Source organism: Myotis brandtii, unplaced genomic scaffold, assembly GCF_000412655.1.
Source record: "Myotis brandtii unplaced genomic scaffold, ASM41265v1 scaffold265, whole genome shotgun sequence".
Classification (NCBI taxonomy): domain Eukaryota; kingdom Metazoa; phylum Chordata; class Mammalia; order Chiroptera; family Vespertilionidae; genus Myotis; species Myotis brandtii.
This window is the reverse complement of record NW_005360086.1, coordinates 2,065,487-2,093,003: the sequence shown is the minus strand read 5'-3', so window position 1 is coordinate 2,093,003 and position 27,517 is coordinate 2,065,487. Positions and strand designations below refer to the sequence as shown.

Genomic DNA, 27,517 nt, shown 5'->3' with positions numbered 1-27,517 from the left:
CCTTGCAAACAGAATGCCCAGAGTTTTTCAAGCAACAGCCAGATAGCTATGGGCTCAGGGCAAGCAGGCCCCTGGGATGAAGAGTAATTGGTTTTATGAAAAATTGGTTCTTTTTGCCAAAGAAACATGAGGGAAAGTTTGCAGGATGACTTCTAGGACAGACTTTCTCCTTTGATCAAAAGGAAAAGCCGTGCTTAGCAGGGGTGGCTCAGTGGTTGAGCATCAACCCATGAACCAAAAGGTCACCGGTTCGATTCCCGGTCAGGGCACATTCCCTGGTTTGGGGCTTGATCCCCAGTAGGGGGTCGTGCAAGAGGCAGCCAACTCATGTCTCTCTCATGGATGTTTCTTTCTCTCTTTCCCTCTCCCTTCCTCTCTCTGAAATCAATAAAAACATTTTAAAAAGAAAATTCAATATTTAAAAAAAAAAAAAGGAAAAGCCCTGCCAGGAAAGAAGCTGCTTTTCCCCAGCCCCTTCCTTCCACGAGGAATGTCCCGTGTGTGTGAGGATGTGGGATTGAGGTGCAGCAGCCATCGGTAGCCACGAGGCACCGGCAAAGAGAACCACGGATGCACAGACCAGAGTGGTGCATGGTTGAGCCACCAAATGGGTTGTGAAGCCAGTCAGCTACCTCTAGGCTTCTTAAGCAATAAATGTCCTTATGATTTAAGTCACTTTTTTTCAGGTTCTGTTTCTTGCATCTGAATACATAATTGACTCAACAACAATGGGAGAGAAAAAAACTACTAGCAAGATATACATCAAACTGTTAACAGAGGTCCCATGGGGAAGGAGGGAAAAGAGGGCTTTCACTTTCTAAAACATATATTTTCCCAAATGCTATATTTGAGTATTGCTAATGCCAAAAATGGGGGGAATATACAGCTCAACTTTAGCAACCATGTATATGGCCTACGTATCTGGGTTCTAATTTCCCATTTTCCCCAGGCCCTGGTTCACATGTATTTTCCCTTTTGACTGTGTTTTGGAAAGCCACTTCAAATCTTACATGGAAAGATGGTAGAAGCAAACAATGCAACAAAGGGTATCAGCCCTATCACAGAAGTCCATCTCGGGCTTGCTAGATGTGCAGAGTTTGAGAGGCACAAAAACCAAGGCAAGGAGGAAGCATCAGAAAAACAAAGGCGCGGTGGAGAAAAGCAGCCGGGGAACCTTCACGTAGCTCACTTTGTAAAGTATATGGTCACCTAACCACTCTGCCGTACACCTAAAACTAATACCAAATGACACTGAATGTAAGCTGCAATTGAAAAATAACGTTAAAGAGTATACACACCCTTTTTTGAGGACCACTCATCTTCATAAGGATGATGGCTTTAACGTTAGGATGTTCCATCTCTCTGAAATTCAATTTACTTTTCTGTAAAAAGGGAAAAAGAACAATGAGAATTTCCTGAAATATGTATACTGGTATCATGATATCAGCACAAGTACGGCACCAGGGGCTCAGAAATGCTGTCTCAACCCCAAATTCTCCCTCCTCTCCATACCTCTGACCCCAGCCCCCACTTCCGCCAGATAAGAAAAACAGGACAGACAACTTTTTGTTGTGTGGGACGAATTTGGAAATCTTAAGGGCTGACTGCAGGTGTAAGGAAGCACATCATTTTCATAGGCATTTGCCTGCCTCCATCCCATTCCCAAGCTCAAGTGTAAAAATGCTGGTCACAAGCCCTACAGCAGGTCACCTCACCCCGTGCAGGCTTAGAAAGGCGTATGTATCCTCACCAGAAACACACACGCAGGAAGGCAAGAGACGTCTCACCTGTAATTTGTTCAAAGAAAGTCCATAGACTAATAATCCTTTAGTTTAATATTTTTGGGAATGGGAGGAGATATGAGTGGGATACGCCAGACTTCAACTTGCCAATTCACCACTCCAAATAAACCCGAGTATAGCCTGTGTAGCTCTGGATGGCAAAATATCACCTCACAGCTCGAGGCAGTCATTCTTTCCTCCCACCCCCCACCCCCCCAAAGATATGAGCTACATTCATGTTAACTTAGCAACTGCCAACAGAGAATTGTGTAAAGGGGTTCATGATTGTGGCTCTCACCTCTTTGAAGTTAACTGAGCACTGGCTACCAAGAGAAGTATTAAGAACCTGACTCAAATCTCCAACTTCCCCAGAGAGTGAAAAAAAAACAAACAAAAAAAAACACTAAAAGGCAAGACATGGGATTGGTAGCATGTCTGTAGAACGAACAGCACATTTATCATCTCTCCAGATTAGAACTGGGGGTTCTTGGCTCTGCCCCTAGGGGAGTATAAAAATGACCCAGAGATGTTAGAGTTAAAACTTAAAAATTCTGCTTCCATCGTTCTCTCTAGAGTAACTTCCTGTGAATCTTTCAGCCTCTGAAAACCATATGCAGAATAAGCACATACAAGGTTTGGTATCCGTTTCTGAAACAATGGTTTGGCAGAAGCTAAAGACAAGGTGGTAAAAATCTACAAAAAGCCTTCCTTCAAAATCCAATGCTGCCCTCTAGCAACTCAAGAGAGGAATAACACTAACAAGCCAACGGGTCAGGTTCAGGATCAACTTTTAAAAATGTTGCTACAAGAGAAAGGGTCTCCACAATTGTACAATAGCCCATCTTAACACAAAATTTCCTTTTAGAAAGATGCTGGGATATGTCAACACAATCTGCACCTACTGGGCTACTCTACAGACTGAAAAGGCCTGAAGACACCCGCCACTGACCTGTTTGAACACAGTTACATGGGATTTATTACTTCCCCAGGCAGAGTCGTTTTATGTCCCTGGAAAAACTTCCTCTCCCCTGACTTTTCCATGTTTCAGAGAGGAGGTGGATTGAAAGCTCTTAGACCTACTTGATACTTCTCACAACCAATACTTCATAAATACATGGTATCGTGTCAGTTTTTCCTAAGAAATGTAGGGACTAGTCTAAAGCAAAGTTATATTACAATTAAAGAATTATGGAATCAATTGCCAACCTTGGAAAGCAAAGGAAACATTTACGTCTTGGTAAGGAGTATTTCCAGGAAGGGGAGTGGCTAATAATTAGTAGGACAAGAGTAACAGGTTTAATCACAACCACTTGAGGTACTACGTCCAGAAAAGGCTTTTCATTTCCACAATCTCTTTTCCAGGACCACTTGGAAGTTCGAAATTCATTCTATGAGATGTCATTGCTCTCATGTCAAGCCGATCAGAGCCTGTCAGTTGTTACCCTGAAACATGGAGAGACCTACGCTGGGAAAGGAGGGCCTACTGATCAGGGCTGGGTGTGAAATAGGAGAACACCCGCCTATGTGACTGCTGGCTGCAGACAGGTGTTTCCGATTTCTCAGGTTTCGTCTTAAAAGAAATGCATCCACGTTAGTGCATCTGTGTGCAGGTGGGGAGGAAAGAACCACATACATTTTTTTTTCATCTTTATTGTTAAAAGTATTACATATGTCCCTTTTCTCCCCCTCATTGACCCCTTCTATCCCACCCGTTCTCCCACATACATTTATTTTCAAACAAAAGTTGCCATGTATTTATTATACATTTCTATTAACTTAAATATGTACAGTTGGCTCAAAAAATCACGATCCGTACATTATCACACATTCTGGAAAGCTTCTCAGATCTATCAGGATGGGCTTCTCTTGTGACTCAACTGAATCTGAGGAAAGAATAGAAGAAATCACACACCTGATGTATAACTGCTGGTCATCAACAAACAAACACACAACATGTACTGACAATGTAATTTTCAGTGGCAAAACAGCTGGAGTGCTTTCCCCCACAGCTAATGTTTTGCTCAATATTATTCTACTTTCAAAAATTCTTTCCTCTATTTAAATCTATATGCACTCCCAGTCTCTCCTCAACATGTATGAATCCCAAAGATCAAATCAGTCAATTGTAATGAATAGGCCCCCTGCAAAGCTCAGCCTCATGTCTACCATGTCTCATTTCAAAGGTCAAACCCTGGGAGAAGCAGCATGTCCTCCTGTTTTAAATTTGGGGCAGCAAAACTAATGACCAGACATTAACTAGGTCTACGACAATCTACTATTAACTAGCTACAGGGCAAGCACTTATAATCTCTCAAGAAACATATAGTATAAAGTAAGAGGATTTGAAGCTCCGGGAAGCTTTAATTCTATCTGAAGATACTTATCTCTCACTGTTCAGTCTCCTTTGTGGATTAAATGTTTAGTAATTACATTAGAGAGCTGACCTCAGAAGAAAAGGGCCAGATTACTGTTGAAATTCCCAAGAATGCTCTGCCGGTGTGGCTCAGGGGTTGAGCATCAACCTATGAACTGAGATCATGGTTCGATTCCCAGTCAAGGCACATACCTGGGTTTTGGGCTCAATCCCCAGTGTGGGGCATGCAGAAGGCAGCTGATCAATGATTCTCATCATGTATGAGAATCTCCCTCACCCTTCCTTTCTGAAATTTATTGATTTAAAGAAAAGAAAAAGAAATTCCCAAGGAAGATTCACGTCCAACCAGGCTCTTCCTAATCTACCTTCCGTCCCACTCCCCCAAAGGAATATAGCAACACAGGGGCAAAGAAACAAAGATCAGCTAATGTGGTCCTTTTGCCACTGACAGCAATGGGCGTAACCTTAAAACCTGAAGAAGCAATTTAAAGGATTTTCTTACTTCAAATAATCTCTTTAGAAGTCTGAGTAATGGTGCAACCTGCAAAAGTAAAAGACAAATCATCTAAACAACTTTGTGATAACCCAGAGTACTGTCAATCAGATCACAGAAGGGCACTTGGGGATATTTTAAGGGGGTAGGAGGATGGAATATAATCAGTCATTCTCACCAGGCAGCTAGGTTGACTTCTCAATCGGACATTCTGAAGGAGTCTAATGCTAACACCTCAGATTTTAGATGAAAGTCTTAAGCTTGTCCCAAAGCATCAAACTGGGGTCTAAGAAATACCTGACCAGCCATACCCCACAGAAATGTTGTCAGTCCAACCTACTTGTCAGAAACTCTCACTGGAGAGCAACGCTCTGGTGAAAACGCTAATGGCCTGTGGGGCTTACTTAAACAAAAGAAAATTTCAGTTATAATAAACCGAAGGAAGAGAATTTCTAAGTGCAACAAGACTCTCTATTCTTTTATATAATCCAAACTGAAAGAATCACCAAAAATGATCTGAAATGAGGATGGAAAATATCAATTTTCCAGGTATAACCCATTTTCCTTTCAAAGTAAGTTGAACTTGAAACCATATTATTGTTTGCTATATTCTTTTCACAGCTATAGCCTCAAAGTCAATTTACATGCCTCCTTTTCTTCACTCCAGATTTCATTTTATTTCGAAAACAGATCTTCCCCAAAGCATATAAACATAAACACAGGCTTCTATGCAGCACCCACTACCAACACAAGGGAGCAAGGCGGTGGGGCTGTGATAGAAGTCACAGGTTTCCAGCTCTTCGGTTCTCCCTGAAGAGCCACCTGTCACAGAAATCTCCTGGCAACAATGCTACTAGATTTCACTTGTTCCTGCTCTACAGCCAAGTATATTGAGTGCAGAAAAGACCCTGGACAGAGCATAACTTTTGGATATCTTTGTGGTTAACATCCTTATTTATAGCTTACAGCTGCAGGAAAAGAATTTTTTTTTAATGTAAATCTCATGAGTAAATGGTGAACTGCCAAATCAACATAAGGCACAAGAAAATGGCAATATTATTAAAGTGGCTACTTTTCCTCAATTTGACATTCTCAAAATACAGCTTACTCAACAAATAAAAAATAAAATTAAAACATCCCCAGGTGAACCTTTCTGCTAGTGCCATTTTATGGTAGACAAATGCACATTTTGTTAGATAATAGAGATGAGATGTCAAACTCTACACTCTACAATTAATAACTTATTGTAATTGATTACAGACTTAACAAATTATATATAATTTGTTAACAATAGCATCTCTTCACATTTTCGAAGGAAGATTATAGATATTTCTGACTTTTACACATAAATAATACCTACCTATATAGTAGGGCCCTGCCCTTTTCATTCCCCAAAGCAACATATCCACTTCTTGGAGAAAAATCCATGGTATGCACAAGAGAAATATTATTCTGCTTAAAGACAGGGAAGTTTGAAAATACTGTACAGGAAGGAAGGTGAACCTGCAGGAAATAATGAAAAGCTTTACATTTCAACAACTGGGAACTCAACTTTCTTAAATTTTAATCTTCACTCTATCTTTTAGCTGGAACAAAAAGCTCATTTTGACTAAGTACACATTAATGTAGCAAAATATTCCAAAATTAAAATTTGATTTTCAAATTTGAGAGGGAAGGGAAGGAAGAGAAAAAAGCATTTTCTTGATGTTTTTAAAGCTGCATCTAGCATGGTGCCTGGGAGATTCAAATGCTTGCCAAATAAATGAATAAACTAAGTCAATAGAAATACCCATTAATGCTCTCACTTAATGACCACAGTAAAGAATACTAAAATCTGTCACAGGGAACGGATACTTTAAACATTATGAAGAGTCTGATTTTACATGACTGAAGCCTCGGCAAAGTCATGCCACGTATTCCAATAGCATGTAACTTATTTTCTCGCTTTTACTTTTCAACTATGCCACACATCCTTTGCCTTTGGCAATCTCTCCTCAAGGAGGACTGGATCATGAAAACCTGGTTTCTCAAGTGAAACTGTGTTCTGACTTAGAGCTGAAAGCTCCCCTCAAGGCCAGGCCTAAGCACATAGGCACACAGCCTCTTTCTCCACGAGTCTCTGGGGAAAAATGAGCTCAGGTCCAGGATAGGCGAGACAAGCCCTCACCCAGTTTGCAGATAAGTAAAATTCAAGCATGGAATCAGTTACCTTAAGCAGAATAGGACTTTAACAGCCCTCACTTTCAAATGTTCTCTAGCTCTTCCAAGAAATACAGCATCCCCACATTCATACAGTTATCATTCAGCCGGTTATCTTGGTAGTCTGCCATCCTCCACATTTCTAGATGAGACTTTAAACCATCCAATCAGGTGGTTTTCATAGACAAGTACTATTAATATATGCATTTGTCTATTAAACAGGTTTTAGTCAGTCACTTACCAGTATTAGATCCTACTCCCTGATATATACCTATGGACCATTATATGTCAAGAAAGTATGTAGTGAATCCCCAAGTCATTTTCAATTATTCTCGACTTCTCCAGAAGACAGGCCTCACTGCATAGCATGGCATCAATGCAAAGGCATTAGTGCCAATGAGAAGTGGTCTTGACCCATTAAAGCTAAGAAGTTGGCAGTACCCAATTTGATCTTAACCTTTAAACTTCTTAAATACCACTCTGTATAGGGTCTTTGAAAAATTTAAATATACATATTAAAGTACATAATAAAGCACATTAGTATTTTAGGAGAGAAGCCACAGTATGGATATTGCAGAAGGTTTTACGCTTAGTTTGGGAATGCAGGAATTATGAGTTTTGGCAAGTGGCCTGGCTTCTTAATTATTTTGTTTAGTTAGTATAAGTTTGCATCCTCCAAGCATGCACCAACTTTGAACAGGTAATCCAAGGCGTCAGGGGAGCAGACCATCAGGAAATAACCACTTGCTGCAAGGGCCAAGGACAGAATTGCCCCAAGCCTTACTTTTACTTCCATCCTATATGTAACCTGCTCTTCAAACTATGCCCATATATTTGCTCATTAACTCTTCTGTCATGACTTGGAAGTTTGGGGACTGCTTTTCTGACTCTTCCAAAACAAAATATACCGGAACCAACCTATCTACTTGAATGACTTCTTAAAGAGAAGTGTATTAAACTACCTTTTTATTTTCTAACTGAAATTGGAAAAAACAGCCTCCTAATTTGGATTCATGTTACTTTATACTTAAGTCAACTGCTTATTACAAATAGGAACTCCCTACAGGGCAAAAGTTGGGGTACAAGACGTACAGTAATATTTTTAAAGCTAATTTTTAACAGCAGTTAGCTGTGTATTTTAATAGCTAAATCAACAGAACAGAGTACCAAAATACTGTGGTAAATACACACACAACGCCTTAGATGTGGTGCCTTCATGCAACAAATAACCTACACACCGGTACAGAGTGGCCATGTACCGGTCTTTCTATTGGAGAATGAACATCTACTTATCAACAACTCATTTTATCTCCTCTACTGACTTGGCTATTGGGGGCAAAAACTAACAAACTGTTTACAATGTCCTCCCAAGAGTCTCAATTCTATCTATGTGCAAATCCCCATTGTAATCTCTCACTGCATTAGCACATCTTTCCTCAGACATATGACCTACCTGGTTAGAAGGTGGCAGTGCTCTAACCTCTATGGTTATCGTCATTTTAAGGTATAATTGAACAATTAATTAAAACCAAACTTCTTTACTTCAGAAAATTCCCTTTATCTCCAAACACACATCTGTCATTACATTTAAGGGCCCAGATATCAAAATTCAACAAGTAAAGCTTGCTCATCCTTAATTTAATAGATAAGAAGTTCTCCAACTTTCTACTACATCCAAGATTACAGATGTAATAACAATTTAACTTCCTGGTCTCTTAATGGCACAATGCTTTACATTTATATTCACTGTGCTGTGCTGAGATAACAGAGCTGTTTGGATCGTTATGAGAATGCATTTAATGATGCTAACATTGTTTCACAGAGATATTCTGAAGTTGCTAGGCCCAGCTTCTTTCCATTAGATATTATGGTTGACTAACATTTAAAAAATGGGATTTGGCTGTTCCTAATGAATTCCTTGTGTGATTTTACCACAATAAAACACCATAAATGCTGTCCTAATCACTGAAGCAAACTAGGCAGAATTTACTAGGCATCTTGCAGAATATATTATGTCTGCATGAGATAGATCCCATGGTTTTATAAAACAATTTACTACCACTGAAATGATCAATGATTAATATGTCCTAGTCCACCACTCCCATTGGAGGAGTGGAGATTTTAAAGCTGACTTGAATTAGAACCTTCTCGTTTACCAAATGACTCATTCAACAGAGGCAATAAAACAATGCTGTATTTTTCAAACACTTTATTCTAGCAGAATCCTTTTCCTCCTCAAAGAAAGCGTTACGCAGAATGCCAATATGTACCAGGTAACAGTGAAGCTGCTCTATGTGATACAGGTGGGAGCTGGGCCTCCTCCTTGACCTACATGCCACCTGAAGTCCTGTACACATTCTAGGGCTCCAAGGAATTCAGTCAAAAAACTAAAGTGCTAGAAAAAATATGGAATCAGGACGTACAGTACTGCCCTTCGCTAGCTGTGACTTTGAGGAAGTTAATCCTGAGAATTGTTATGTGACTCAAGTTTTTTTGTAGAATTCTCTGTAAATCTTTGTAAACTATACACTATTATACAAAGCTGATGAAGCATGCCAGACTCTTTGCTGAATGAAAGATAAAAATAACAGTCTGTGAAGTGCCTTCCACCTGGTAGTATACACATAATAACAGCACAATGCAATACTGCCATTCAAAGTTCTATGCCATCTGTATACCTAGTGCCTAGAGCAAATAACCATTAAATGAGTGAAGAAACCGATTCTGCTTAAGGGTAAAGAAACTTACAGAGATGCAGTGACATGTAAGCTGAGCTCTGAGACTGGGCAGAGAAGAGTTAACAGAGGCCTGAGGCTGCTCTCCTTAGAAAGGCCCACTACCCACAAGGGGGGCCCTGAGATGGTGTCTGGGAACTTGACTGGTACACAGTCCCCTACACTGACCTGAAACTTCCTCTAAGTGACCAGGGTGGCGCACTGCACTGAACACCTGCCTGTACCCTTGGGAGCCTAGAATTTTGGTACATGCTGGGCAGAGGGTCCCTACATATGATCAACCCCAATAAAAACGTTGGCACTGAGTCTCTAATGAGCTTCACTAGAAAACACTTAACATATGCTGTCACATCTCACTGGAGGAGTTACACGTGTCCGGTGACTCCACTGGGAGGGGACTGTTGGAGCCTGCGCCTGGTTTCCTCCGGACTTTGCCCCAGGCCGGTTTTGCTCTGTATCCTTTCCCTGTAACAACTCTTAGCCATAAGTGTGACTATATACTGAGTCCTGTGGTTCTTCCTACAAAATCACCAAACCTGGGAGGGGTCCTGGGAACTCCTAGTACAAAGGTATATTCACAAGCACTACCTAGCTATTTAAACTGCAATCTTTTTTAAAAAATATATTTCTCTTGACTTCAGACAGAGAGGGAGAGGGGGAGAGAGGAAGAGGGGGAGAGAGGGAGGAAAAGAGAGAAACATCGATGATGACAGATAATCATTTTTTAAAAATATTTCTATTGATTTCAGAGAGGAAGGGAGAGGGAGAGAAAAACATCAATGATAAGAGAGAATCACTGATCGGCCACATCCTGCACACCCCACACTGGGATTGAGCCCTTAACCCTGGCATGTGTCCTGACTGGGAATTGAACCTCATGGTTCCTAGATCAGAGCTCAATCACTGAGCCACAACGGCCGGGCTAAACTGCAATCTTTTTACACAATTTATTTTCAAATCTAAAACTTGCCTCCACTCCACTAAGACAACATACCTCAGAAGGTAGATGAGGAAAGAAAACTGAAGAGGAAAGAAGTGTTTGCCTTAAACATACTCCTTAATAATATGCTGAAAGAAAGAAACCTGTGAAAATGAGGAATAGCCACTTATGAAATTTAATAAAACAGCACAGCTTTCCCAAAACAACTGACATAATACAAATGTGGTGGCTACTGTGCATCTTTCCTACGACCACACCCAAAAGCGACAATACTAGTAATTTCTACATCAAAAGAAGGTACTCTTTAAAATAATCCACACTCTCCTTTCCTGTTATTTTTCCATGTCTTCAACTTAAATTTTAAAATTATCAATGATAAAAGGAAAAGGTAAAGAAATATTACCAATCTGACTGCTTCTTTCATTTTTTCTGAAGCAATTGCCAAGATTTCTGTGGTAGGATTGAAGGTCAAAGAAGAAACACCGGTAACCAAGTTCATTATAGCTTTTATCGGCTTTGGGTTTGTTTCTTGGAGACAAGAATCTTGACTGTATATGTTTACCACTCCACAGTTAGAACTGCAAAGAAAAAAGGGAATATGACAGGTTAAAACAAGCGAAGGGAAAAGCAAAGCCAAAGGGGCCAAGACGGTCCCGGGCCTATCTGAACATCTAGCCCCACCAGCTTATGCTTCTGGACAGCAAGACCCACTGGACCTCCCTCCCAGGGAGGATTTGACCAAAATCTCTTTAGGGATCAACTGTGTTTAGGCTAAGAAAGTCATAAAAATCCACTTCTCCAAGTTCTAAAACTACAGGTGCTGGTTGGTGGTTTGGTGGGTATGAATTACAGGTAAGTATTTAATGCCTCCTTCTCCCACCCTGGATCCTTAGAATCAAGCAGGGGAATGAAGCCATTGTTTTCCAGTGATCACACAAGAACATCCTAGATCAGTGGTCGGCAAACTGCGGCTCTACAAACCGCGGCTGGTGAGCCACATGTGGCTCGCGAGCCACATGTGGCTCGCGAGCCACATGTGGCTCGCGAGCCACATGTGGCTCGCGAGCCACATGTGGCTCGCGAGCCACGGGTTGCCAACCACCGCCCTAGATAATACTTTCAAAATTTCTACAGTACTAACAAACAATATTTCCAAAGAACATATGTTTTTGGTTTATACCACCTAGCCAGATGAAGGCAAAAATGCTTTAAGTGCCTTTAAGGCTAAAACAAGTAACTAAAATAGTAATAGGAAAATTTGATGTGATCAAATAGATATTTCAAATATAAGAAAAATACAATGAAACAAGGCAGTCCAGTGTTTTCTTTGCTAAAGAACAGATAAACCACCAATAATATTATAAGGCACTGCATTAAGACAACAAAATGTAAACAACCTGGGTTTACTGATTTCCTATTACTCAATAGTTTATAAACAGTACTTAAGCACCATTAGGAATATCCAATTCTTTAATATTTTCTCATTACCACAATGTGATTCTCTTTACTCACCCACAAGCCACATACTGTCCATTCCTAGATGCTGCAATGCTCAATCCATATAAACTGCCTTCATCAACAAACCTGTTCAGGCACTTCCTAGAGTTCACATCCCAAACGTAAACTTCCCCATCCGCTGAATGAAAGACCCAAAGAAGGTTTGGTTAATTTTGTTTTAAACTTGAAAGGCAAGTGAACTGACTGATCTTAGTCCCTCTTGAACAGTACAAGGGACTACAAATAAATACCTACTACCAATAACCTAGATCTACAAAACTGGCCTAAAAATATTTCTTGCATACATTCCCATGTATAGAAAACTACATTCTCAATTAGTCATTAATAGTATCTTTAGATTTAGAGTGAACATCACAATCTCTTATCTTGAGTTGAGCTTTTAGAAAAAGCTTCTACATTTCAGATTACTGGAGCAAATTTGAAAAAAAAGAGTAAAATAAAATAATAAAATACCCACCAGCCCAGGTTTTCTAACATCTATCAACAAGTATTAGAGCACCTAATATGTGAGGCTAAGTGATTTAGATGTCAGATTGATTATAATGTTGATGGTGAAGCAAAGGAAGTGAACTGATCCAGACCACAAGGAATTTATAATTTAATTAAGAAACTACACAATTTATCTATTACCAAATAATTTAAATAACAAGGAATGCTAAATATAAACAACCATAAATAGTTTTGAGAAGGGAGAATTTGTACAGGAAGAATATTAAATCTGAAGAGAACACAAATATTTTCGTAACAGAAATGGCCATCTAATTGCCAAAACCAGTCCTTAATTTTTTTTCTCACACCTATAGCCATCAGTATTGATGATCACCCTCTTCTCCACACCCAGTATCAATTTATTTCTATAATAACCCTACAAGTATCTCAAACATGGCTCTTTGCTCACCTATTTCAGCTCTTCCTTTTTTGTGTATATTGCTCTCAAGTTCACTGTTCTATATACTTTTATCCTCCTCATGGAATTGAATAAATCTCACTGTTTCTACTCTTTCCTTAACAAATAAAATCTCCCAGGCTGGCATACAGATTTAGGGTAGGTAGCAGGGAAATATAATTGGAAAATTTTAATAGCATCGTATTTCAAAACTTTGTTTTTCTGCAGGGTAATGGTACAATAAAGAAAGGTGTTTAAAGACTAGCTAGCAATCGACTAAAATGGAACAGAGGGATCAAGGGCAGAAAGGTCACCCAGAGAGCAAGTCTATTTAAATGATCACAAGTTGATGAAGACTTAAAGCAAAAGAGGCAACAATGAATCCATGAGGAAAAAGAAAAAACTGATAAAGTTGAAGAGAGAAAAGGTAAATTATTTTTTCAATTATCCTTCTATCTCAAAACATTCTTTATAGGTAACAATATGAACAATATGATGTCAACCACATAAACTACTTCTTTCAGAAGAGAAAAGGAAGAGGAAAGAGAACAGGGGGGACTAACAAGTAAAATATAGGCAACCCCCCATTACCAAGACTCAACTTGTGATTACACCTTCCCTCCTTTTAGGGCCTTTCTTATGCTAAATTTGACCTCCATGGTGACCAAATTTGTAAATATTTTACATCCACATCCAATTCATATACCAAATTTCAGTACTCCTGCTGCCTCTCCACCTCTTCTCCCCAACTCTGACTCTCCCAGGGTCCAAGGGCCATTTCACTAGGATTATTACTCTGAACCAATATTTGTTCCATACCTCTCAGAAAACCTAGAATAGGGACTATAGATACTGCTGACCTTCTTATATTAATTGGTTAAAAAAAAAATCTAACTCAGTTTTGTGAAAGTTTGATTCTAGGCCAAAACAAAACTTAAATAAAAGTTAATGCTTAAGTTAATCTTCTTTTAAAACTTTAAAAAATGTTATAGTATCAAATGCTCCTTGCTGAAGTAAAATAAAAATTATGCTAAAAAGCCCTGCAGAGATTATGAGATGCCACTCCTGGGCAGAACCACTCAAATGCCCCCACTACCAAACAGCATGGACTACACTGAGATTGGGATGGCCCTCAAAATCCTTCAGGAAAGGGAACAAGAGGCAAAGATGACACTGGTCAGACAGGCAGAAGAGCAGGAAAGCACAAGATAAGAGAACATCAGGGATGATAAAGAGCTGGTCAATAGTGCTGCAGAAATATCAGGGAAGAGGAGGTCTGAATTGCTTTCAGTCAACAATAAAGAAAATTCCAAACATTATCCAAGTCACCAGGAGCTAAAAGAAAAGGGGTGATGATTCTACGTAACTTTCAAAAAGAAAGTCTTAGAATGACTCATCTTTTAAATAAGCATTTACTTTCCCTCTTTTCCTCAAACATGTTAGTGGTGTATGTTAAATGGTTAGCTCTTCACTATTATTAGCTAGTAAATGAGAAGGCCAATGGCAACAAAAAATGCATGCTAAAAACAAAACTGATTTGCTTACTAAAACAAGAAAGTCTAAAATCAAACACAATTTTTGACTAAACTTGAAATGTAAACACCTTCAAAGCTTCAAAGAAGCTTCTGATCATGTCATTAACTTACCCGAAGAGGCGTACACTTTCTTACTATCTGAAGAGAACGTGGATGCTGCAATCCTTCCATTTACTTTCATGCTACTAATCAATTCTTTAGTCTAAAAAAGTAATAAATATTGCTTATCAAATCGCTGGAGGAGGTGCACCGAAGAATCACACCTTATAGCATAGGAACAACCAGTTCTCCATTTTGTAGCATCTACTCGGTGTTGTTTTTCCCTGTACCCCAAAGTTCTCCCCCAATTGCCCACAGCTTCTCCCCAAGAGCCACTCTGCTCCTCTACTTGGGATGCAGACTTACGGACACCATGAATTATGGTTCAAGACTATCCCTGCACTAATGTCTTATCCTAGAAGAAGCAACGACTAATAATGCTTCACCTTCATTGACAGCAAATGAAAATATCCAGCAACGCCATTTATGAGCAAGAAGGACCCATCTGAGGAGACTTCGAAGTCCCTTACTATCTTCTCTTTCAAACCTTAGGAAGAAAGGGGAATCAATTAAATAAGGATTAATATGGTTTTCCATAAAGCTATCTTTCATTGACAATTGAGTGTTTCTTATCTTTTAAAATATCTAAGTACCTCAAATTAAACAAAACCTAGCCTCAGCCACTGAATAAGTCTGACCCTCCTTCCACTCTCTCTGAAAAGCAATGGAAAAAAATATCTTCAGGTGAGGATTAACCAAAAAAATTTTTTTAAAAAAAAGGATAACTGTATTTTCATCCAAAGCTTACAGTATATTATACTAGTTATATAGCGTTTTGTGTTTAACCTCACAAAAAATAGTGATAATTGCTAGTATCAGTATTATAATTGCTCTTTACAAATGCTGGACCTTTCAAAATAAAAGTCAGATAAAATTTACAATGTGGCCTAAGGAAAGAAGATACAACGCTTTAAAGATGTCAAATACAAACCTTTTCATAGATTTGTGAAGATTTTTAGGTCAACTGCTGACAATTGATAAGAAAAGGGACGGCCAATTTCCATAGTAGAGTAAGTGGGTTTGTGATAGGCAGTTAGATGGACATTTGGCCAGGTACGGAAGGTCACTAGGGCGGAAGGCCTCAGGTGCCTACCAACAGGCAAAACTGGAAAAACAAGGACCTCGCCCCAGAGTAACCTTTCCTCCGTTAGCATATAGCTGATCATGCAGTTTAGACCCCTTGACCTTTCTTATCACTGATCATGTGGCTCCGACTCTCTCCTGGCATGTCACTAGTCATGCAAAGACACAGACCCCCTTGGAGAAGGAACAAGGGGCTGAAGAAGACTCCCAGGCAGGCCCTTGCATGACCACTCCCTTAAGCATTAACCCCTAGGGATAACATCGAAGCCTCAGTTTTGTTTCAGCTCCAGGACCAGAAAAGCAGCAAAGCCAGACAAAGAGATACCATGGCTGACATTAGGACCAGATAAACTGACTAATGACCCTCTGCCCTGGCACCAACCAATCACTGGAGACCACAACCCTGATTGAAAGAACACACCTGGAAAGCTGATGTATATTCTGAGACCCTCCCGAGATTTCCCAATAAATACCCTCGAGACAAGGATCTAGTGCATGCCTTGAAATACATTCCAACCTCTAAAAGCAGTACTTTATTTCCTTTCAATGTAAACCAAAATTCTACCATAACAAACACTAGAATTAGAGGTTACCAAAATTTCCTGAAGAGCAGAGAGGTGAAATAATTTGTCGAACAAAGTGAAACACACATCTTCTACCTCCCAGGCTCATGTTCTTTCCTCTGCATTAATTGCTAATTTTACAGACAAGTATTTGCAACTGCTTTTCTGGTCTAGGGGGATATATATTTCCAAATTACGACTTTCCCATAATAAGTGTTCAATGCAAAGCCAGTTCACTGTTTTCATTCAAACATTATTTCAACAATGCAATGACATTTTCTAAACAATACTATAACTAAAGAAACTTATTTTTAAGAATCCTATAGGGAGGGAGCATTTGATCTTGCTCCCCAGCATAAGTCATCATTTTGGCTCAAATAAATCCTTATAAAAATTCTCTTAAAATTATGAGGAGGAAACTAAGTGGCTGTAAATACTGTTAAATGAACTCAGCTATGGCTGGGGAGTTGGGGGATGACCAGCTAAGTGTTCAACAGAAACCTTACCTCTCACTTGATGTACTGGAATTAACTTTCCGGCCAGCATATCATAGACATAAAGCACCTTGCTGTGGGTACTTGTGGCTAAAACCTCTTCTCCATTAGCACTAAAACGAGCCTTAAAGATTGGAAACTTTTCCAAATAGATGCTCTGAATTTTAGGATTTGTTTTCCCATCAACCTGTAAGGAAGTACAAAATATTCCTTTTGGTTATTTCCATAGACCCTATATCCTGGTAGCAAACTTTTCACTCCAAGTTGTCATTTAAAAATGCAATGACATACCTGAAACAGTGATACAGAGTTATCTAGTGCAGCAACCATCACCACCTGAGCACCAGGATGGAACTGCACAGACGAGATCCGAGCAGTCGTAGGACGTTCAGCATTGGCATGTAGGCAGTTCTTCATCTATGGAAAAATAAAGCTGGAATTTTACCAATTCGAATGGGTTAACATTATTTTCTTTAGAGCATGAAGGAAAGACATTATAAAATAGTTTATTTGCAGAACAAAGCCCACTGGAATGTACCAAAAGACCACAGCTCTGCTACCAACTAGGTCATTTTACCATACAATTACTATCTATCAAATAAGGAGCACCAGGATACACTCACTTCTCCAAGATGCACCCTATTGGTTTGGTTTTTTTTTTTTTTAAATCTTCATCTGAAGACATGTTTTTATTGATTTTTGAAAGATGAAGGGGGAGAAACATCAATGTGAGAAACACTGATTGGTTGCCTCCCATATGCACCCCAATGGGGCATTGAACCTGCAACCTAGGTATGTGTCCTGACCAGGAATCGAACCCACAACCTTTTGGGATACACCCTATTTGGCTTAAAAGACTGACTTCCAGGGAAATTTTACCTAAAACTATGCAGCATCTTTGCATTCATGGCACAAAAAAAGAGGTTCTATGATTAGCATGACGTACTTATGTTCTGCAGGGTGTGTGGTTGTTAGTTTAAAGTAATGACTATCTCATGCATCATTCGAACTATTTTCAATTATTTGTTTTTATAGGGTTTTCCTTCTATATTAAAATTTTAATTACATAAAAAACAAGGTATTATGTGTATGCTTTATAACCACTGAAGTTAAATTTTTATGGTGACTCCATTATCAATGGAGGTGAATTCACCCTACGAGCTCAATGAATTGTCTTAAGGTGGGGGGAGACAGAATCACTTTTTCCTAATAATTTATCACAATAGGGTCCCCTTCCCCATCCAAATATACATGCCACGGCTTTACAGTGGGGACAAATATCCATGTCAAAGAGAGATCTGTCCATGTGACAGATGTTTAACTGAAGCACGGTGCTGGGTAGGCACTCGGTTACTGCAATGAACAAGCTAAATACAGTGACGAGTTAGAAAGTAGTGAGTGTAGACCACTTTAGATACAGTGGCCAGGAGAGACCTTTCTAAAGTGTCATTTGAGCAGAAAGGGAATAATGAGCTGGCTATTAGCAGCGCCTGAAGAACAGACAGGCAGAAAGAAGAGCAAGAGCACAAGTTCTGAGGCAAGAAAGGACTCAGCTCATTCAAGAAACAGAAAGAAGGCCTGCATAGCTTGACTAGGAAACACGGAGAAAGGTCTGAGATGAAGTTTTGGATGTAGGCAGAAGCCAGACCATGAAGGGCAGCATAGACCATGAAAAGGAATATAGAAGTTTTCAAAACACAATGAAAAGTGACATAATGCTTTATTTAAAAAATATCTATATGAAGAGTAGTTCAGGAGGAAGTAAAGTGGACGGGGGAAACGAGTTACAAAGCTACTGCAGTAACCGGGGTGACAGAGGACAGCAGAATGAACTAGGCTGGTGCCAAGAGAAATAAAGAGAAATCCAAGAGGAGAAATCAGATAGGATTCCTAGGGACATCATTTAACTTTCTTGACCATTTTTGTAACAGATGAAAAACTAGCATAAGTATTTACCAAGGCAAAATGACAGCAAACACATTTGGTCCCACAGATAAAAGGAATCCATACAGTTGTAACTGGGAAGCATACTGAATTTCAGAGGTAATTAGCTGGGGAGGCCCAACTTCACTGACTCTCACCTTTAAGATTCCTTTAGGAAGAGAAGTCGATGTGGATATGAAATTCCCAGTCCTTTGCAATAAATCATCTTCATCCTCTTCACTTTCATCTAAGTCAAACAAACCCACAAGGCTGATCTTTAGAGTAATTGAGATGAGCATTACCTACCCCAGATGTCTATAGTTGAAACCTCAACTCCCTTACCAGCCTCCCAACCTTAACTACTTTATTTAAGCTGCAATTGGTAAAAGTAAAACAGCAAAATAAGTTTGAAACAGCGGAAAAGGATGACGCAGAGCTCAATATATATGATCAAAATCAAGCCTGACTCTAGAATGAAAGACACACATTCACAGACAGTGACTAGAACAAGATGAAATGAAGTTGAAATAAACTCAGTATTTAATTTGAAAAGAATTCATATTGAGTTCTTTAGCAATAGGGTGGACAGCAGAGCTAGCTTAACAACTCTCGTGAAAAAGAACTAGAACTGAAAGACCAATGTCAGCAAACTGTGTATTAGAACTTCAAAGAGAGCTAAGAGCACCCTGCTGTGGCTCAGTGGATGAGCATTGACCCCTGAACCAGGAGGTCACGGTTCAATTCCCAGTCAGGGCACATGCTCAGGTTGCAGGCTGTCCGAAGTGGCGGGGGGTGGGGAGTGGGGGTGCTGATGGATGATCCTCTCTCATTATTAATGTTTCTATTTCTCTCTCCCTCTCCCTTCCTCTCTGAAATCAATAAAAATATGCATTAAAAAAAGAGGGAGAAGAAAGAGTACATTATGTGATATATTTAAGCAGAGGCTAAATTATCATCTAACAGATGTTGTAGAAAAGGTTCTTGCAGTGAATAAAGTAAGCTACAACACTAAGATTCCCTCAACCTCTACAAGTATCTGGCTGGAAACCAGAAGATACACTTCTATTTAATAACAGGTTGAGTTTTCCACAGCATTATATAAAACAAGTAGCTCCTTTGTATGGGGGCTCCCTGTCCTTTAGTACTATGAGGACTGACGGGTGTGGTGAAGGTGTACTTTACTACCATGAGGACTGACAGGTGGAGGAAGGGAGGAGAGGTGGTGGTGGTAATCAAACAGAAACTCATCAGATATCAAGGATGCTAAGGAAGGACTCCTGAATTATGTGGGAGGACTTATCTGAGACTCCCTAAAGGATTCAAAGGTCAATTCCAAGTATAAAATTTATAACTCCAAGCACATAAATCAGATCTTGGCTTTGCCATTCATAGTTACATCTAAACTCAAGGATCTAAAAAGCAGGAAACAGTTATGGTACAAACCAAACTTAAAACCTGGAACTGAAAAATAAGTTTTTATAAAGTGACTAATCATCTGGGCTTGACCTGACATGTGCTCCTTAGGCAGACATCCCATTTCCTACTGGTCAGCTGAATTAGCTGCCAATGTCTTCAGAAGGGACTATGAATCGAGAAGTGACAGTACTACTCATTTTTCCTTAACCCTGTGCCATAAGGCAACACAGTTCTGTTGAGGAAAAAAATCATAAAATCCATCCATTACGTCTTTACAGTGGAGAATATGCTGTTAAGCAAGCCTTACATTATTGCAAAAGGGCTTCCCTCAGAGAAATGGTGGACTTCAAAACCAGATTTTCTTTTTAAAAAAAAAGACATATTTGAAACACCAAGTTTTATTGTTTGTTTGTTTTTTAAATATGGAACGCTTCAGGAATTTGTGTGTCATCCTTGCACAGGGGCCATGCTAATCTTCTCTGTATCGTTCCAATTTTAGTATATGTGCTGCCGAAGCGAGCACGAAACACCAGGTTTTAATGAGCCTCATGAGAAAACTCAAACAATAACAGAACAGGAATAGAACTTCTTTACTAATAAACAAAGGAATCAACACTTACCATCTGAAGATGCTTTCCGCTTATTAGTCTCTACCCAGGCAGGTACTCCCCCCATGGCATGCTGAAATCTAAGCAAAAAACATGAAAAACGTGTATGGTAACCACTGTATGTTCATAGAGCATGATACATTTAAAGAATACAGGTAAGACCATCCTTGAGAACATGTTTATATCCTCTTCCAAAGAAGAGAACAAAAAGAACAAAAGGCTAGACACACAAAATAGTCCCAATGAACTTATTTGGAAACTTTCATGAATCTCTATCTAAACTAGTCCTGGGTACAGGACACCTGGATACATATTTGTTGTTAAATATTTACATCTAGTTATATGGTTGTCTTATTTGCTCATTTCAACACATCCGAGATCTTGGGACTCATCCCAGATGGTGAGCCCTACCATCACCAGGATTTTCCCTTGAAGGAATTTTTTAAAAACCCTGGCACAGAGAAAAAGATCAGACCTGAAAGAGGCTGAAACAACTAGAATTGGAGGGGCAGTAGACCGTAGATGAGAAAGAGTTCCAGAAACGTGCACAGTAGTTGGCAGACACTTTTGCTGAATACTAAGCTGCACACTCATAGGATGAAAACTCCATGAGGTGAGGCCAACAACTACTAAGGAGCTGTAAGTTGCACAATACCAAAGCTCAGACACTGGAGTTCCAACCAATTAGAGAAGGTCCTTACTGAACACTGGGCATTCAGTAAGAAATGCCAGGAAGGGCATACCTTAGTAATGGAGCTAAACCAGCCTGGAGTATAATATACTACTCTAGAACAAAGCTAAAAAGAAACCTTTAAAGGATCAAACTGATCTCTGAGCCAATTAACAGCCCACCAACACAAAGTTTAATAGTCATTAAAAGCAGAAAACAAAACAAAAAACAGCCCGGCAGGTATGGCTCAGTGGTTGAGTGTCGACCCATGCACCAAGAGGTCACCGGGTCCATTCCTGGTCAGAGTTCCAGGCTTGATCCCCAGCAGGGGGTGTGCAAGAGGCAGCCAATAGATGTTGATGTTTCTCTCTCGTTGATGTTTCTATCTCTGTCTCTCCCTCTCCCTCTCTCTCTAAAATCAATACAATTTTCTTAAAAAGCAAAACCCAGACACTGAAGTTAACACACACTTCTCAGAATCCAAAATTACTAGACATGCATAGAAGCAGAAAAATGTGACCCATAACCAGAAAAGTCAGTTAATAGAAACAGACACAAGAATGACAGACATAACAGGATTAGCACACCAGGACTTTAAAATAGCTAATACAGCCTGACTGGTTTGGCTCAGTGGATAGAACGTCGGCCTGCAGACTGAAAGGTCCCAGGTTCGATTCCAGTCAAGGGCATGTACCTTGGTTGTGGGCATGTCCCCAGTGGGGGGTGTGCAGGAGGCAGCTGATCGATGTTTCTCTCTCATCGATGTTTCTAACTCTCTATCCCTCTCCCTTCCTCTCTGTAAAAAATCAATAAAATATATTTTAAAGAAATAAAATAAAATAAAATAGCTAATACAAAAATATTCAAGTATTTAAAGGAAGTTTAACATAACAAAAGGGAAATAGAAACTAAACAAAATACAACAAAGTCTCAAGCTGAAAAGATCTTCTAAAGCTGAAAAAAATATAAAAATACAAAAATAAATAATAATAAAGCTGAAAAAATGTAACACCTGGAATACTATAATAGAGTCACTAAATGCGCTTAACAGATTCAAAAGAGTACATACTGTATATGTCATTGATGACACTCTGAAAAAAAATAAATCTGTAAGGATAGAAAATATCAGTGGTTGTCAGGGACAAGAGGGGTTAGAAGTTGAGGCAAGAGGGTAGACTACCAAGGGTAGTATAAGAGAACTTTTGGGGGTCATGGCAATGGCCTATATTTTGATTCCTTATCTTAATTATTGTGGTGCTTACATGACTAGTTGTTAAACAAAATTCATAAAGATACTTTGAAAGAGTGAATTTTACTGTAAATTATACTTCAATAAACCTACTTTTTAAAAAATAATGCAATAACCCTCTAGAAATGCTTTTAAATGTCGATACAAACAAAAATAAAATATTTTCTTTCAACAACAAAGATAATAATAAAATAAAAAACAAAAATATTTTTAATATTTTTCAATGTTTTGCCCTGGCCACACGGTGTGGTTCAGTTGGTTGGACTGTTGGTCCATACACCAAAAAAAAAAAAAAAAAAAAAAAAAAAAAAAGATCTGTAAGTTTGAACTGGAAGAATCAATATGAAATCATTATGTTAAAATATACACAAATTTCCTAGCTCTGTCCAACTAAAAGAGCTTGGAAAGTGTGAAAAAGAGATGGCTTACCATATACAAAGGAACAAGCAAGTAAGCAACATTATCATTGACTATGATATCTGGGTGATAAGATTACAAGTTTTTTCTAAAATTTTTTTGTGCTTGTATTCCATCTTCCCCCAAAATACTGAAATTTAATCATGTCTTCCAACAGCAATGCTCGTACTGTTTCAAAATGGAAATCATATTATCCAAGAAGCTATTACAACCAAAGACTGAGCGAATCAAAATAAACTACTGGTTATAAAGACCTTCTCATTAAGTCATATGAAAAAGGATACTTACTCTTCCTTAAGTCTCTTTTGAAGCTCATTTTTTGAAAGTTTCTTTTCACTGGCATTTTTCATCATATCTTTCCGAAAACGATTGTTCATCATGTCAACCCTATAAAAAACAGAACAGCATGGTTTAACTGACTTTTAAAGAACTAATATAAAAAACAACTGTTGTCTTTAGTAGTTCGAGAAAACTAACTTAATTGAACAATATGTCAAAACTTGTAAGATATGGAACATGTGAGATGCACATTCTCTATTTTCCCCAAAACAAACAAAAAGAAGTCTCCAACATTTTACACTATACAATTTACCCTTTGAAGAGCTAATATTTCAAATACATAATGACTTTAGACACAGCTTATGCCATTCACCTAAATAAAATCCAGGTAAAATAAAAAATTAAATTATTTTTTTTAAAAACTTGAAATACTATGAAGGAAAAATATAGGCACCCATTTCTCTCTCTCTGATGGACCTTTTACTTTTTAACAACAACAAAAAAAAGAAAAAGATTCCTAGACTTGACCATATAAAAACTTAAATATTCTATCAGATATTTTAAAAGCATTAAAAGGCAAACAGAAAGCTCAGAGAAAAACCTACAATAAATTTGACATATAAAGGCTTGAAATTCTCAACGTGTAAGGAGCTGATATAGCAAGATCATTAAGAAACAGTCTCATCTGCCATTTGTGACGTGAATGAACCTGGAGACATTATGCTAAGTGAAATAAGACAGACAGAGCCTGGCGGTGTTGCTCAGTGGTTGAGTGTCAACCTATGAACCAGAACATCACACTGGGAGTCCCAGATAGGGCAAATGCCTGGGCTGTGGGCTCAATTCCCAGTGTGAGGCATGCAGGAGGCAGCAGATCAGTAATTCTCTCTTGATGTTTCTCTCTCTCTCCCCCTCTCCCTTCCTCTCTGAAAGCAATAAAAATATATTTACAGGGGAAAAACAGACAAAAAAAATACTGAATGATCTCTTTGTATGTGGAATCTAAAAGGCAGACCACATAGAAGCAGAAAGTAAATGGTAGTTACCAGGGAATGGGGAGGTGAGGAAAATGGGAGAGATGTTGGTCAAAACTGCAATTACATAGAATGAATAAGTCTAGAGAGCAAATGTACAGCATAATGACTACACTTAATATTACTGCGTTGTATAGTGAAAATTTACTAAGAGAGTAGATTTCAGGGACTCTCACCACACACACAAAAAATGGAAACTATATGAGAAGGATATGTTACTTAGCTTGACTAGTAATCATTTTACTACAAAATATCATGTTATATCCTTAAATACATATAATTTCTACTAAATAAAGTCTCTACAGTAAAGAAATAAAGACATAATAGAGGACATTTTAAGAAACACCAATGAAAAATGTTTTCTCAGCACTAAGTATATATTTTCCACCCATTAAACTCACAAAGTCTGAAAAAAGCATTGCTTGTAAGAATGAAATGCAATGGGCACCTTTTAATGAGACAATAAATTGGTAGGACCTCATGCTCAGTCTAACAGTGTTCATCAAGAGCCTTAAAAAATGCCTGTGCTCGTTAAGTAATTCTATCATAATCTTTCTTAAATAATTAGAAAAGTGAGTCAATGTTTATGCTCAAATGTGTATCTCAACATTAATTTTTTTAAAGGGGGAAAAAAACTATCCATCCATTAACAGCTATGGAAATTACGGTAAATTCATACAATGGACTATAATACAACCCTTTTTAAATGTTTATGAAGGTATTTCTTTTTCAAGTGGGGAAAAATACTTGCAAGTGTCATTTCATCTACTAAAGTACATATTGTGTAACACATTTTTTAGTCTTTTCTCAGTTTTAGGCATTGTACTAAGAGCTCTACATATACTACTTCATTAAATCTCAAGAGCCTTCTGATATAGTTACTATCATTATCTCCATTTTACAAAGGAGAAAAGGTAGTTCCAAACTTGCCCAATGATCGATCAGTTAGGAACTGGCCAAATTAGGAGGCAAAATCAGGTCTAGACAACACAGAAGAGAAGAGAAAGGGAGGGTAGTATGCCAACACGTTAACCTCGGTGGCAAGATTATGAATGACCTTTTCTTTCCTATACTTTCCAATATTTTTCAATTCTTCACATAATCACATATTCGTAAAAAGAACTTTTTTCAAACCTGCGATATAACTTTTACAGTATTCAGAGAGATTCCGGTAGAAAACATTTGGCAACTTACATTTCCTCATCTTCATCTTCTTCATCCACCCAAACTGGCTTCTTTTGAGGTGGAAAATTATCTTTTGCTTCATTCTCCACTTCTGAGTCACCTGAGTCTTCCTGTACTTGAACCTAGAGAAGAAAAAACGCCCTCAAGCACTAAGTTTTTCATGTCCCACGGTGACAGACACATAAACCTTGGAAGTTAGATGGCTTGTAGAATGTTTTGCTTTTACAGTCCTCTGATAAAATAGTAAGACAGAATGCTGTCACAGCAAAGGCTGGAGGGAAAAATAGAAAATGAGGAAATTGGAGAACGGTACCACACACTGGACAGGCGGGGTAAGATGTAACAGTCAAGGAGAGAACATCAACATGCTCAAAGGAAAAGACCAAGCAAGACAAGAACAAGAAAAGGTAAATTGACAGATGAAGAAAGGAGCAGGAAAAACCCCAGAACTACAGAAATTACGGGACCAGAGGCGGACTAGCATCAAAGATAAAATCACACGACTGAATGTCATAATTAGTTCGTATTTCATATTCTTAGACATACCTCTTCTCCATTTCTTCTGTCACTCCTGACCCCATCCCCTTTTCCGGAAATGCTATACTGTACTATCAAGTCTAAATCTAGACCACACACTACCTGAAGTGAGCTTGAGCTTTCCCCAAACCACAGGGTAGAAATAAACAAATTATTCCTACTGGCTGTTACCCACCTACGACCCTTCAAAGCCCAATAAATTCCACCTCACATGGACAGTTTCTTTTCCTGACTAGGAAAGAGTCACACGGTTCAGCATTTTTCCAATAGTAGCTCCTTATCTCCCTACTAGATGAGGCACCCAAAGGGCTTTCTGGCCATCAGCTGTTACTTGCTGGGTCCACGCTCATTTAGCAAACCGCCATCATAGTGAGGTCCTGCGTGGCCACCCTTCACTCCGCACACTCATCTCCCTTTTCCCGAATGCTTTTTTTTCTCTCTCTTCAGCACTTGTCATTGAGAATTTTACAGTACTTCTCTCCTTTATCTTATGCCTCTGCCACAATACATAGGCTCCAGGAGGGCAGGGATTTTTGTCATTTTTTCCCCATTGCTGTTTCTGCTCCGGTGCCCAGAACAATGCCTGGGGCTCCTTATCTTCGAATAAAAAGCCAAATATATAATAAAAGATGGATTTTTTTTAAGTGTGCAAAAACAGGATTTTCATTGCTAGGAAAAAAATACCTGGCACCTAACAGGCTCCCAAATATTTGCTGAACAGACGAATACGTGATCATTCTCAACGTTGGAGAGAAAATCATTTGGAGAAATGTTAACAAGCAGATTCCCAGGCCCGTGCCCACGAATTCTAATTCCACAAACCCAAGTGGAATTCCTGAATCACCGCCAGGTACGGAGGCAGGCGATCGGACGCCCCCGAGGGAGGAACACGGAGTATGAGGACGCGCGGGGCTGAACCACGAAAGATGCTCCCGACTACAGTCCGCCAAACACATAGGTGTTGCGCGCCCGCTGGGTACCAGGCGCAGCAGCTCCCACGCCGGCGGGGAAGGCGCGGTCTCCCATCTTCATCTTCTTCATCCACCCAAACTGGCTTCTTTTGAGGTGGAAAGTTATCTTTTGCTTCATTCTCCACTTCTGAGTCACCTGAGTCTTCCTGTACTTGAACCCGTGGGCCTCGCCAACGCCGCAGCAGCGCGTCCTCGTTGTCCGCGGTGTCACCGAAAACCAGCTCCTCCAGGCACCGCTCCACGGTCGGCTTGTCCTCCTCCAGCGTCAGGCGGTGCAGCTCCTGGAGCCGGCTCTCCTCCGCCGCCTCCATCGTGATCGCAGCGGCCGCTGCCGGCGGTTTCCGCTGGGATGAATAAGCAGCCTTTCGGGGCGGCCCGCCCGGCCCCGCTCCGGCTTTCCTGTCCGGCTTCATTGGGATCTTCCGGTTCGGCCTCGATCCGGTTCTCCGCTCCGGTGTCGTTCGGCTCCTCCGTTCGGGTGGCATCGTTGGCTTGGAGAAGAAACGCAGGCGCTCACGTGGAGCCTCA

The 27,517-nt window shown here is 39.4% G+C and overlaps 1 protein-coding gene and 1 long non-coding RNA gene across 3 annotated transcripts in view; both read right to left on the bottom strand.

The window, feature by feature from the left end:
* The window catches only part of LOC106726431, a 19,480-nt gene extending 17,315 nt beyond the window's left edge, over nt 1-2,165 (bottom strand). The window contains exon 1 of one of the 2 annotated variants that reach the window (XR_001362503.1): nt 1,299-2,165. This is a non-coding gene — a long non-coding RNA (uncharacterized LOC106726431). The remainder of the gene's footprint in view (nt 1-1,298) is intronic. The other variant, XR_001362502.1, reaches the window with a different exon arrangement.
* A 1,356-nt stretch (nt 2,166-3,521) lies between these two features.
* Nucleotides 3,522-27,511, bottom strand: UTP18 (UTP18 small subunit (SSU) processome component). Its single transcript, XM_005868195.2, has 14 exons — nt 27,148-27,511; nt 25,491-25,603; nt 23,272-23,370; nt 20,660-20,727; nt 18,782-18,870; nt 16,992-17,117; nt 16,713-16,887; nt 14,947-15,047; nt 14,573-14,663; nt 12,035-12,158; nt 10,926-11,100; nt 6,009-6,151; nt 4,658-4,696; nt 3,522-3,664 (listed from the first exon to the last, which is right to left on the bottom strand). The coding sequence occupies exons 1-13, from the start codon at nt 27,472-27,474 to the stop codon at nt 4,672-4,674; spliced, it is 1,656 nt and encodes a 551-aa protein (XP_005868257.1). The 5' UTR covers nt 27,475-27,511; the 3' UTR covers nt 3,522-3,664; nt 4,658-4,671.
* Nucleotides 27,512-27,517: the final 6 nt, after the last annotated feature.